At 38.9% G+C, this 13,961-nt stretch overlaps 1 protein-coding gene across 4 annotated transcripts in view; it reads left to right on the forward strand.

The window, feature by feature from the left end:
* Positions 1–13,961, forward strand: part of CUNH12orf4 (chromosome unknown C12orf4 homolog) — a 34,248-nt gene that overhangs the window by 10,829 nt on the left and 9,458 nt on the right. For all 4 annotated transcript variants that reach the window (XM_010611589.3, XM_010611588.3, XM_010611587.3 and 1 more), the window contains 6 exons: positions 757–856; positions 957–1,078; positions 6,275–6,381; positions 6,722–6,919; positions 7,721–7,846; positions 11,076–11,144. In XM_010611589.3, the coding sequence (XP_010609891.1) occupies positions 757–856; positions 957–1,078; positions 6,275–6,381; positions 6,722–6,919; positions 7,721–7,846; positions 11,076–11,144 (722 nt within the window). The remainder of the gene's footprint in view (positions 1–756; positions 857–956; positions 1,079–6,274; positions 6,382–6,721; positions 6,920–7,720; positions 7,847–11,075; positions 11,145–13,961) is intronic.

Raw genomic sequence — 13,961 nt, forward strand, 5'->3', positions numbered from 1 at the left:
AAAGCAACAAAGTGCAGCTCAGTTCATTTTCACAAAGTCAGTACACCCTCCTCATATCACAGATGAAAAAGCAGGAAGTCTTCCTCAGGCCCCTCCCTGCTGCCATTCTCCCCTAGGTAAGAGTGGTCTGTGCTCTGGCACCGTCAGTTTTCCCTGAATGGAAACCCATTCTTTATTTACATTGGACAAACGCAGAAGGGAAGACTGCACTTTGTGTTCAGACTGTTTTCCAGTGGTCATTTTGTGATTTAGAAGTGTGACCCTCAGAACCTAATCTGCAGCTTCTGCATGTTGTTGAGTAACTTTCAGAGGTTGAGGTCACTTTGGTTCTTATACCAATATGTGACGAATTTAGACAAGTAGAAAATCTTTTTAAGTGGATTTTCAGAGTACTTTTTAGAATAGTTGCAGATGAGAAGTTGTCTGGACTATTGAAATACTAACCAACATAACTTAAAGGTCACTTGGGTTTAAGTGTTACATTTTTATATTGTAGTCAAGCTGAACAAATGATATTGATATTGGAAGATGTTGCCAGGGTGTCTCTGTCCCCATTTCCAGGGGTTCCAGTGCTCTGCAGCATTAGAGTCAGCACCCCTGCATACGTGCCTGTAAAACAGACATTTCATTTTCACTCCATTGGGTTAGTGTGATCATTCACCAAACATTCTGCTCACTGACTCAGATTGCTTGGTGACCAAAGTGCTCATATGTATCGAAAGTCTGACGAGTAGATCTGATTACTGTGTGTTTTAGACAAGGCCTTGAAATGGAGAAGGTGATGCAGGAGTTGGGAAAATCACTCACAGATCAAGACGTAAATTCACTGGCTGCTCAACATTTTGAATCCCAGCAAGTAAGTGAAATACAGTGATTTTTACACATGCAGTTAACATTTTCTTATACTTACTGTTTTTGAAAGAAAAGTTAAATGATTGGCCCACTGTATCTTTCAGGACTTAGAGAATAAATGGTCAAATGAATTAAAACAATCAACAGCTATCCAAAAACAAGAGTATCAAGAATGGGTGATAAAACTTCATCAAGACTTAAAAAACCCCAACAACAGCTCCCTGAGGTATTAAACATTGTTCTTCTTACTCATATAAAATTCCACTGTTAGTAATAGTTTCTATTTATTGGAAGATTGAGGCTTGCTGTATGTATTTTTAAGGTACTGGTGAATATTCAAGGTAATTTTGTGATTCCATTTTTTTGTTTGTTTGTTTTTGGTACCAGGGATCAAACTTGGGACCTTGTACTTGCGAGGCAGGTGGCGGAACCACAGCTCAATCCCTGGCCTGTATGCTTCCTTTTAACACCTTTTGCATCATAGGCTCTATGTGTATTGTAGGGGGAGTGGGAAGTGGTAACTGGTTGGTTTAAAATGGTGATTTTTTTTTTCCCCTAGAACTTTAGCTGTAGAAATCTTTCAAGGTACTTACTCCTAAGTACCACACTGGTTTTTTTTTTTTCTCAGTTCCTGCTTAGTGCAATTGGTTGGATGCCAAACACTCTTTAGGCAGAACAAAAACTGTGGAGCTTATATTCAAAGAAGTCTGATCTGTAAATTTTTTAATTCTGTACCAATTGAGATGTGTAGTAGCAATTCCTATCTTGTGTGATGCTTATGACCTAAATATATTGTTTAACACTCTGCCTTAGAGCTTGACAAGGCTGTATTATTTCCTGGCTGCATCTTCATATGTTTGAGAACTTCCACTTTCAAATCCTAAAGTATATTCAAATAAAAATGCACTGAGAACATGGGAGTAACTGTTTTCACAGTATGCTAGTGTATGCCATAAACATTTTTAAATGTCTCATAAAATAAGCCTCTCCTACTTGTTTGCGCTGAAGGCAAGAATTATGTCTAGTTTTTTTTCACCCATTGTATGGCAAGCAGCTCCTTGCCAAGGGTGTAGCTCTTGACAGTGGCACAGCAAGACTCACTCTGTAAATATTCATGGGATGGTGGGATAGGTTTGTTAAGCTCTTTGTCCAACACCTTAGTCACCTTTTATGTACTTCCTGTAATCTTTTACTTGTCTAATGTTTTCTCAGACCCTTGGTTGCAGTCTTTGAGGAACTGCTGTAGATTCTTTACTCTCCAACCAGTTTTTTTAAAATAACAATGAAATAGAATAGAACAGGAGTAGACTGAAATAGAGAAAAACAACAGTCTTATGCATAAGACTTTGTATAAATTAATAATTGAGTCAAAATGTAAATATATATAGTGTATTGTAGACAAAAAAGGTGAAAGCCACTGGTGTAGGGAAGTTGAGCTCCTTCCTACAGAAGACCCTTACTACAAAAGTTATCCTGTGGTTGCTTTAGTTTCAGAAATCCAATCTGTGGGATCAAGCCCAGTGTGTAAACATTGGCCTCTAGCTGCTGCTGCTTCTAAAGACTCAGTACTCCTGTGAAAACTGTTTTTACTGTGGCTTTGTTCATTTGCCTTTCTTTTTGATGAGTGGAAGCCTGTTTTCCACCAAACTTTATATGCAAAAGTGAGGTTGTAGAGGGATAAATCACATAAAGTAAAACTCTTCTGTTTTAGGTATTCAGTTTGGTGAATTTTAACACAACCAGTCATAAAATCATCGCCACACTCGGGATTCAGCATTTTGCTTTATACTTCCTAGGCCATTGCTTTCCCCCTTCCCAGTCCCCGTCAACCTGTCCAATTTCTGTCATCAGTTTCGATGTCCTGATGTTCCCAGAGGATTATACAATGGAATCAAACTGTATGTTGCTGTCCCTAGTTTGCTTCTTTTATTTAGCATGGTACCTTTGGAACTCATTCCTATTGTTCTAAGTATCGGTATTTTCTTTTTCTTTTTATTATTCAGTAATACTGTATTACTCATTGGCTTATCCATTTACTTGGTGATGGACTTTTCAAGTATTTCAGGATTCAAGGAATTATAAATAAAGCTGCTATAAAGTTCTTTATAGAGACATGTTTTATTTCTCTTATGTTGGCACCAGGCCACAGGTGTCTTATTTACTTTTCTTCTATTACTGAGACAGAGTATCCAACACCCAGGGTTAAAGAAGGAAAGGTTCATTTAGCTCACAGTGTGTGGAGGTTTCATTCCATAATCAGCTGGCTCCAAGGCAGCTGGCGTGGCAGAGGGGCCACAGTTCATGGCGGCAGAAGAAAGCAGAAGCAACAAGGGACCTTAACAGCATCCTTGTGCCCCTTTTATCCCATCCAGACTACAGGGATGGGGGGGCACACCAGTCAGTGTACTGACTTCCCCATTGTATACTCTTGATCCAGCCACCTCTGAAAAAGCCACCTGTGACCACATGAGGCTTTGGCGGACATCTAGACCCACACCGTAACACTAGGTATATGTTTAACTCTATAAAAACTGCCACACAGTTTTCCAAGTGGCTGCTGCGACCCGATATGAGAGTGGCAGCTGCACCACATCTTTGTTAACACTTGGTGTTGCTATTTAGCTGTTCCAGTCAGTGTGGTGACGATCACTCACTTTCTCCTTATTTAGTGTTTCCGTGACGGCTAATAATGTTGAACACTTTCCATGTGCTAATTTTCTGTCTTTGTCTCTGTGTTTCTTATTATCAAGTTGTGTGCTTTTATTATATGTTATGGATACAAATCCATTATCAAATGTATGTTTAAAATATTCTCTTCCTGCTCTGGCTTGTCTGTTCATTCGCTTACTACTGTCTTTCAGAGAGCAGTCTTTCATTTTAGGTGCAACTCAACAATTTTTAAAATGAAGACTTCTGTTTTTTAGGGTAGTTTTGGTTCACAAAATTAAGACGGTATCCGTGGCTTACATACATGTAGCCTCCCACATTTCAGCATCCCCCAACAGAACGGTACATTGGTTACAACTGAGAACCTGCACCACAAGCAAGGTGTGTTGCACACCTGTAATCCGAGCACTCAGGAGGCTGAGGCAGGAAGATCCCCTCCAGTTCAAGGCCATTCTGGACTACATAGTGAGTTCAAGACCAGCCTGAACTATGTAGTGAGACCTTTTCTCAAAAAATAGAGTGGGGCAAGGGAGGGAGAGAGAGCCTAGATTAAATGTACATCATGTTCAACTAAAGTCTTTCAGGGTCACTCTTACAGCTGCATATTCTGTGGGTTTGAACAAATGCATAGTGACGTTGTGTTCAGCCTGGCAGCATCATACAGCAGTTTCAGCACCCTCAAAAGCCTCTGTGCTGTGCCAGTTTTTCGGTTTTTAAATGGTTTGTGTCTTGTCTAAGATATCTTTGCTTAATTCATGATCACGAAGACATTCGATGTTCTAGAAGTTTTAACTTTTGTGTATAGGTTGTGGAATAGTACTTCACACGTGTGGTATATATATCCATATGTTGGTCTCTAGCTTTTGTTACAAAGTTTTTATTTGGTTTTGGTATTAGGATAATGGTGATCAGTGGTCATCAACCTATCCATGTGTTTTATGTCTAGTATTTCCATTGTTTTCTCTCTTTTTTTAAATACTCTATATAGCCTTATATCTTACTTACCTTCTCCACTACATCTTTTAACATATTAGTCAGAATTATTTTAAAGTCTTTTTCTTTCTTTTAGACTCAGTATCTGGGTCATCTCTAAATTTGTTTCTGTTCATGCTTTATCTCTTTATAATGTATTTTTTTTCCCTCTTTGCTTTTCAGGTTGTCTCTCCTCCTCTCCCTTCTTTTCCTTTCTTACTCTTCTTTTCTTCTGCAGGCTAGATGTTGTAAATATTAGAAAAAACTGAAGTGAAGAGTAATTACATGCAGAAATGAACTGGCCCTAAATGGGAAGCTTGTGCAAACCCTAACAGTAGTTGAGCAGTTCGGCTTTTGTGCCAGTTACTGTCAGTGTCCCAGTAGGCTTCATTTCTGCAGCAATGGTCTATGCTGTTCTGGGCCTGGGCTGAAGTTGGGATTCTAGACAGGTTTCAGCATTCTGCGTCCGTGCCATAGCAGATCCTTTCTCCATGCTGTTGCTCTCTCTCCTGGCAACTCAGTGTTGCTCTTTACCATTTGGTGTGAGCCACATGGGAGCAGGGCAGGTTACTTAGTGCACCTGCTGTCCTGTTCTGTGGTCTCTGTCCAGCTCTAGTCCTGGGCAGGTGATGTTTATCTGGGCGTCAGGGGCATTCTCAGCATCTCTGCCTGTGCCTGCTGTCTCCCCGGTTTGTCCTTGGAAGCACCTGGTGGGAGCTGATGGGATAGAGCTTGCAGGTGCCTTCTAAAGTGGTATGCCAGCCCGTACTTGGCCTTCAAGAATTTATTAAAATTTTAGCAGACGGCTTTTTGCTCCCTTATGTGACGGCACCTGTTCAGGTCACTGTGACAGAAATGGAACTGCTTGTGTGTCCTGTCTGTCCAGGAGCGTCATGCTGCACATTGGAATTCAGTGTCGTTTTTTCTTCAGATCTTTGATGGGCTCCGGAAAAGTTATGACTATGTAAATTCTCTGGCTTTTCCTCATTGTTGAAGTGGGAAGAACATTCTCTTGTTGCTTCCTTTATGCTAAGGTGTGGATATCAATATGTATTTATTTTCGGTTTAAATTTCCCATACTTACTAACAAAGTCAGTGAGATTAATGAGACTCTGGATTAACCCCCAAAAGTAGATTAGTCAGTAGAGTACATGACTCTCACAGACCCTTACCATCTTCAACTTACCCTGAAATTCAAATTGAATACTTGTACACCTACACCTCCACTTTGGAAACCTTTTCAGGAAATACAGAGAGCAGAATAGAGCAAAGAGAGGTCACTTAGTAGGAGGAGAATGTTGGAGGTTAAAAAAAACAGGAAATGATGGAAAGCAGATATGTATACATTAAGACAAACTTCACCTTTTCATTATATGGCTTAATTTTTATTGCTATCATTTCATCTGTTTTCTGATTTGTTTAGAGCTAGCCCTGGTATAAGATTTATTATATATTTTTAGATATACATGATGTGATTTTAAGTAATATGTCAATTACTTCATTTTCTCATTCTCAGTTTCACTGTGAAATTTTAAATGGTAATATGCTAATTGATGTTGTGATGAGTGAGAAGAATCTGCATGACTTGGTGCAAAGTGGGAAGTTTACAACCTGTCAGTGCCTGTGGTCTGTCTTGTCATCGTGGCTTAAGGATGAGTTTAGAAATCAGTAAAGCACTGCTTTCAGCTTTTCTGTTTTCTCTTATTTCATTATGAAATTTGCTTTCCTTTAAGAAAAGTCTGTCAAATACGCAAAGGAAGGCTTACAGTTTTATTAATTTCAGTGAGGAGATTAAAGTTCAGCCAAGTCTGTTCAGAGAATCTGTAGATGCAATTGGAAGGATTTATGAGGAACAGAGGAAGTTAGAAGAAAGTTTCACCATTCACTTAGGTAAGTATATTAGATTCTGCAGTTGTAATTTATTATAACTTCTGAGACTGATCCTGTAAGACAAAAAGATCCCTAAAATGTGTGAAGAGTATGCACATTATTTTTCATTCCAGATTTTGCCCATATAGTTCGTTAGCTATATGTTTACTGTTATAACTTATGTTTTTAAAATAGATTAAATTATAGTAGTTCTTAAAATGGGAAGCCAATAAAGCCTATTTTAAATCATGATTTGTAGCATGGATTTACCTGGACTGTTGTCATAGAGAGGTGACTCCGGTTATACTGTGTTTTTGTATCCATTTACATATCTTCCTGGGACTGTTGCCTCTTTCACCAGGAGCCCAGCTGAAGACCATGCACAACTTGAGGTTGCTGAGGGCAGATATGCTGGACTTCTGCAAGTATAAAAGAAATCTTCGCAGTGGTGTGAAGCTCCACCGGCTCCAGACAGCGCTGTCCCTGTATTCCACATCACTCTGCGGCCTGGTCTTACTGGTGGACAATCGAATTAATTCATATAGTGGTATTAAGAGAGGTGAGCAGACGTTGTACACTCTTGTTTCATTAAATCTTGCTTTGTAATACCATTCTTATAAAGAAAGAAATTATGGAAAAACTTTATTTTTAATCACTGCAATACACAGACCTACCAATAAACATACCCAGCTATAGCTATTTTAGATTTGTTGCATATTTTAGCATTGATAGATTACTTCATGAAATTATATTTGTCTTAAAATTCGATTACATTGTATATAGTGTTCTTATAGGATCCATATTTCAGGATAAAACTAAATAACAAAGGTACAGATGTGTTTCTCAGTTTTGAAGCAGATTCTGGCTCAGTGAATTTTAGTTCCTTCATTTGTCTCTTCTTTTAATAGTCTTCTTAAATGTACGAAAGTTCTTCCTTGCCTCTTAGTATGACTCAATTTTTATGATTATTTCTGAATTTTTTAATACATAAAAAGTATTGAACTATACAGCTGCTTTTGAAAGAAGCTTGAATAGAATTAGTTTCCCTTCCTAACTATAAGAAATGTCTTATATTTTGTAGCATTTTGGGGGGTAGATTATGATCAAATCATCTGTGATTTAAGAGAAGCCTGGAATAATATTAAAATATCCTTATTTACTCTTTTGAGTGATTGAAAAGTAAGTTTCTAACCAATACAAATTTACAGTGCCCTAATTTAAAGTATGATTATTAAAAATCATAAGAAATCATACTTGTGAGTTTTACTTTCTATTTTTCCTTGACCTTGTTGTCTGTCAATAGATGCTAAATATTTGATAATTTGCATTTAGAATTTTGTCCATATCTTGGATCCCTTAGATTTTGCCACAGTTTGCCAAGAGTGCACCGACTTTCATTTCCCCCGAATTGAAGAGCAACTGGAAGTCGTTCAGCAGGTGGCGCTCTATGCCAGGACCCAGCGCAGCAGTAAGGTGAAAGACCAAGGTCGGTAGGGCTCCGCTGGTCACTGGGATGGCTGTGGGTGGTCAGTGCAGCACAGAGAATTCAACTGGTATGAGTCGGAAGAAGGAAACAAGGAACTGAATTTAAGATCTTCAGAAGGTTGAATTCTGTCGTGGTGTCCTTTTGGGATCGTTTTTCCCAGGACCTTAGAGACAGCCAGTGTTTTCCTTTGTGTGTGTGTTCATTGCTGGGGACCCCACACAAGGACTCATGCACACGAAGCAAGTGCTCTACCCTCAGCCCTGTCAAAATAACTCTTAAATCTCAGGACACAGGCTGCATTATATGGGGCTCAATTCTCACCACCTGAGATAAAAATAAAATAACATTTCAGAATTTTATCTTCAGAATGACATAAGGCATTGAAGTCATAGGGAAAAAGGAAGCATGAAACATAACGCTTTTCATATGTTCCATCTGTTCCATAAATAGCGTAACATTAATTACTTGTTTTGGGTTGTTCTTTTAAAAAACTTCTGTCCTTGAGAGCCTGCTTTTTCTATATTTATCTGTAGTGCAGAATTCTTTCCAAATACTTTGAAAATGTAGTGGAAATTTTTAAGAAAGTATTGAGGTATATTTGACAATTAAAGATGATGTGCATTTATTGTATACAATTTCATGATTCAGTGTACATATAAATCATGCGAGTTCCTTCGGGTGAATCACGCCTGTCACCTTAGACGGTGGCCACCATATGTTTTGGTGGTGAGAACACTTAACCCTCTTCACGAGTTTCATACACCTGGAAGAGCACTGTTGCACATAGATCTCCAGAAATCACTCCACTGCTGTAACTGAAACTTTGTATCCCTGACTGACACCTTACCTCTGCCAGCCCGGCTTTACCCTTCTCCTATCTGTACACGCAGCTGGTTCAGATTCCACACATGAGGGCACACAGTGCAGTAGTACCCCTTGTCTGAGGGTGTGAGTGTGCTCACAGCAAGCATATGTGTAGAATGGGTTTCTCAGGTGTTCCAGTACAGGACACATACACTCGGCGATAGCAGTTACTGACTGCAGCTGTTCTATCAGCTTGTAATCCCTCTGAGGGCATTGGGGTTTGCTGTGGCTGTTCGCCTTGTGTTGTCAGAGCCAGGCTGAGGGTTAGAAGTCAGCACAGCAGTGCATCCTCACAGGACCTTTCAGGAAATCTTAAGAATTGAATGCCCTCCTGTTCTTCAAGCATCTTCTTCCCCCATCTCATTCAAACCTACACAGTGTGCTCAGAAATGTTTTATATCACTATTGCTAGTACTTGTGACTAAGCACAAACACTGAGATCATGACGGGTGTGGAAAAGGTGGAAGAGTAGTATATTCATGCAAGATAGAAAGTATGCTGCAAATGACAGGAAGCTTTTCAGCCACACACGGTTAAGGCAGTACGTGTGGATGATGACATTTTGTTTTTGTTCAAGCAACTACTTTGTGGTTTTATATGAGGCAGTAAAGCAGGTTAATTTGTAAAAGAAAACTGTCCTAGGGCTGGGCATGGTGGCCGTTTCTGTAATCCCAGCACTCGGGAGGCTGAGGCAGGAGGATTGCCATGAGTTGGAGACCAGCCTGGGATACATAGTGAGCTGCAGGTCAGTCTCAACTACATAGTGAGACCCTGCCTCAAAAACAAAACAAAAAAAAAGAAAACTGTGTTAAACAAACCTGTGTGTTATAGAAGAGCTTTATCCAACTCTTCCATTTCACTGCACGCCTGTTACTTATTCACATCCTGTTACATAAACACCTGTTTATTCTAAAATACCCTATTGTTTCCTTTCTGTGGTTATACTCCAATATGTCTGCAGTTCGTGATAAAAACTCAAAACTTGTTCATGTGTAAGTTTTATATGTATATTTTAAAAAAATAAAATGGCATCTTAGTATTAGCACAGTATACTACTCATCAAAACATAGGGAAGGTACTGGATTATGGATGGAAACTCTCCTGCTTCCTTAATAGGATTTGTTTGTTCGTACACCCTGTGAGCAAAATCAAGGTCTTTATTTGTTGTCTTTTGCAATCTGTGCTATGATCAGACATTTATTCAAAGCCTATCAACTGCTTGGCTCTATATTAGACACAGATATTAAATACAGATTCCAGCAACAGAAGCTTCTGTTTCTGTTTGTCTCTTTATTTATAAAATATGTATTTATAAGATACTATGATATAAATCAATTCATTAGATAAAAACAAAGCTTTTACTTAAATCATTAAACCATAGTTTTTTTAGCATTTATAGTTTACTCATTTGAAGTTGTTTTCTAATTCAAAGGGTAATTGCAAAATGGTTTCTCAAATATTTTTAATTGAATTGGAATAAGAATACAGCTTCTTAAAGATAGCTACTTTGAAAACTAAATGTTCATTTTACATTTGTAACTTGCTAGAATGCCTATAAAATTCAAATATATCTTCTTTAAAATATGTGTGTGTATATAAAATAATGTATTTGGTCTTCATAATGTACATTCAATACTAATATTTCTTATTTTACCAACATTTATCTTTCTAACAAAGAAAAACTATTGAATATCTTTAAAAACTCTGTTTGAAATAGTCTTACATAGCCATTTAAAATTAATTATATAGAGTCTGGAAAGTTAAAAAATAAATTTCAGGGACAGGCTGACTGTGAAGTGATTCCTGGTCCTACTAGCCATTCATTGTAGTCCTGAATAACTTCTGTCAGCAGTATTGACTCCAATGCTAAAAATAAAGGTCGCCACACCACAGCTATAAGTGAAGTTGTTTTACGTGTAGTTAACTTACTGCCCTGCACCTCCCAGATGGAAACTAGAGTGTTGGCAAGTCTAAGTGGTTAAGGCTGTGGGATTAAGAACCTGAGTATGTGGTTCAAGGCCTGGTTTCATCTCTTATCTGTGCATTCTGGGTTGAGTTGTTTAATTTGTCTCGGCCTCTTATATATAAAATGAACATTGGGCTGGGTGTGTGGTTCAGTGGTAGAGTCCCGAGTTCAATCCTCAACACCAAACAACAAACAAAAAACCAAGGCAATAATAGTACTTACCTCAGAGTCTTGGTTATCATTTGGAGAAAATTAAGTGGGACCATAGATAGCAAGTGTGTAGCAGGATGCCTGGCTTATAAAGGCTCGCGGTAAATTTTTGCTTGATTTGAACATTGTGGTGGTGATGTGTTTTTACATGTTGTCATGTTCTTTCTTGGTGCATCATCTTATGAATAGATTCTGGGAACCAAAATGGAGCGAATGACGAGAAGACTGCTGAGAGAAACTATTTAAACATTTTACCTGGCAAGTATTACTTTCCTGTGGTCACATACATTAAAGTCATAGATTTGAAACATAAATTCTTATGTACATCATTAAATGGCTGCCAGTATGTCACTTTGAGACATTAGCGTTCATGGATTTTTTTTCCAGTGTCAATATTTTTATACTAGTAATGACTTCTAGGCCCATACATGAAAAATTGCTTAAGAAGTTGCAAGTTTATGGTTATTTGCTATTTCAGATCTCCCCACGTATGTTGTTTCTTAGCTTCTTAAGTAAATCAAGGGATCATTTTTATTCTGAAATATAAGCAGTAGCACGTAGAGAGGTGACTAGCTGAGTCTGCGGAAAGAGCATGGATCTCTGATTTGGAATCTTGCTTTCACTCCCCCATACATCCTCCTGCTTTCCATTCGTTTCATTTCTGTATTTTGTAGGATATGCAGTTAAGAACTGGAATTCGGTCTTGGGATTCCCTTTCGATTGAATTCCTTCTGATGACCCCTAGTAGCGATTGTGTGACAGGACGTGACACGCAGGGCCCTTTGTGTAACTGGTGAAGGTTGTCTTTTAAACTCAAGAGTGAATTTTAGTGCCATACGTAACCACCTCTTGAGAGTTATCTGTGCTCCTTGAAGGTAGCTTCTTCACATTTCCTTCCTCGCATATTTGATGTTTAAGTCACATTATGTTTACTTTGAGCAAATACCGCCCATTTCAGGCGCTCATCGGTCAGGCCCAGGCAGTTGGTTTGTGGTCACTGGCCTCCGAATTGCCTCCCACGTTCGGATGGCCTGCCCTGGTGGGTCATGTTAGAACACTGCATGCTGCCTCCTCCATTTGGTGGAACTGGAAGCTGTTCTCCCCTCCACCAAAACACTTCCAGTGAAGGATGTATCGTAATCCTCATCATAGACCTGTAACTTAAATCATCCATATTTTGTGTCCTTCTTATAAATGTATCAATTTCATTACTACTCTGGAGGTACCAATGAGTAGTTTTTTAAACTTAATTCTTTATTTCTGTATTTACTTCCTTCCTTGTTGTTTTCAAAAAAGTCTACAGGTTAGTATCATTTGTACAGTCAAATCAAGAGACTGTCACAAGTCGGGGTTAGAAAAGGAACGTTAAATTATTGTTAGGTGACCGAGTAGCATCTGAAGTTCCACGTAGTTAAAGAATGAATTTATGGGTAGTGAATGTATTTATGGGCGATTTTAAAAGGCTATAAATCATAAATCAATTTAAAATGTAAAGAATTTTTATACTTTTAAGTCAGTAGTAATTTACTTTCTCATGCTCTGTTTATACTTTTTCTCATCTAGTTCTGACAATAACCTGTGAGAGAAGCAGGCATTGTTTGTCCCACTTTGTGTTCAGAGGGACATAGTAAGTGGGACTGGCTTGCCCGCGATCGTCCCGCCAGTAGGTGCTTGGAGCCCGGGTAACCTTAATGTCCCTGCAGTGTCTTCTCCCCTGCCTCGCAGTGCCCGTGCCAGCACTGGCTTCCATTTTATTAATGGGTGAAGTGAGATGAAGAGGCAAGTCACTTAAGGTCGGAGAGAACAGTGCCAGATGGGATTGGGAGCGCCTGCCTCGCTCACCAGGTGGCCCTGCCAAACGCTGTAACTTCCATTGGCTGAGCTCCTGGAGGAGGCTGGAGGTTCAGGCTCCCTGGCCCTGAAGGGCAGTGTCCAGTCTCCCTGGCGAGCAGTCTGTGTCTCTCATTGCCTCATGAGAAACACGGCAGTGCTGTTCATCACCACAGTTTTCCTGACATTTTTTTATCCAGGTTTTTTCTTTTCTTTTCCTTTTTTTTTTTTTTTAATTGGCATCTCTATCCCTGTTCAGGCTTCAGTTTCTTTTTGTTTGTCCAATTCCTTTATTTCATTCAAATTTGAAAAGAATCAGGAGGAAGAGGAGAAAAAAGGCCTTTGTCTAGGGCCTTTCACACGCATCTACAGATCAGCTACACATATGTGTGATCTCCCTGTTTCTTATTGTCTGTCTTTCATTTGACTCTTTTATTTATTTATACTTTGGATTTCTCATATAACAAGCCATACGAATTTAAGCCGTGTCTGATTTGTTCCACTTAACATCATGGTCTCAAGGTGCATCAGTGTTCCTACAGATGGCTCAAGCGTACCCTTCCTTATGACAGAGCAGCTCCACTGTGTATAAACACCACATTTAAAAAACTCCGTTCCTCTGTTGATGGACACAGAGGCAGCTTCCAAGATTCAGCTGTGATGAGCCAGTGCTGCCCTAAACATGAAATGCACACATCTCTAATATGATGACTTTACCCCTTTTAGGAAGTGTCCTCGCGGGAGAATAGTTGCATGAAATGATTTCAGTTTTTTGCTTTTTGAGGAATCTTTACTGATTTCCATAGTGGTTGTACCAGTTTACGTTCCCATCAGCTTAGAAGGGTTCCTTTCTCCCTGCATCCTCACCAACATTTTTTATTATTTGATTTCTTGATGATAGCCATTCTTTCTGTGGTAAGATAGAATCTCAGTGCTTTCATTTGTATCTACTGGTGAGGGATATTGAACATTTCTTGATTGAAACTTACTTTGGGGGCTTCTGATTTTTTTAGTTCTTGATAGTTTTTAGATATTAGTCTTTTGTCTAAGGAATAGCCAACAAAAATGTTTGCCCATTGAATAGGTTGGTAGGTTTTTAATTACTGCCTTAATTTCATTGTCTTACTGGATTGCTCAAATTTTTTTTTTTCTTTTGGTACTGGGGATCAAACTCAGGACCTTGCACTTGTGAGGTAAGTGGCAGCAGCTCTGAACTAAATCCCCGGCCCTGCTCAGATATTTTTA

The sequence above is a fragment of the Fukomys damarensis genome, unplaced genomic scaffold (assembly GCF_012274545.1).
Source record: "Fukomys damarensis isolate Sample0158 unplaced genomic scaffold, DMR_v1.0_HiC HiC_scaffold_19, whole genome shotgun sequence".
NCBI classification, from domain to species: Eukaryota; Metazoa; Chordata; class Mammalia; order Rodentia; family Bathyergidae; genus Fukomys; species Fukomys damarensis.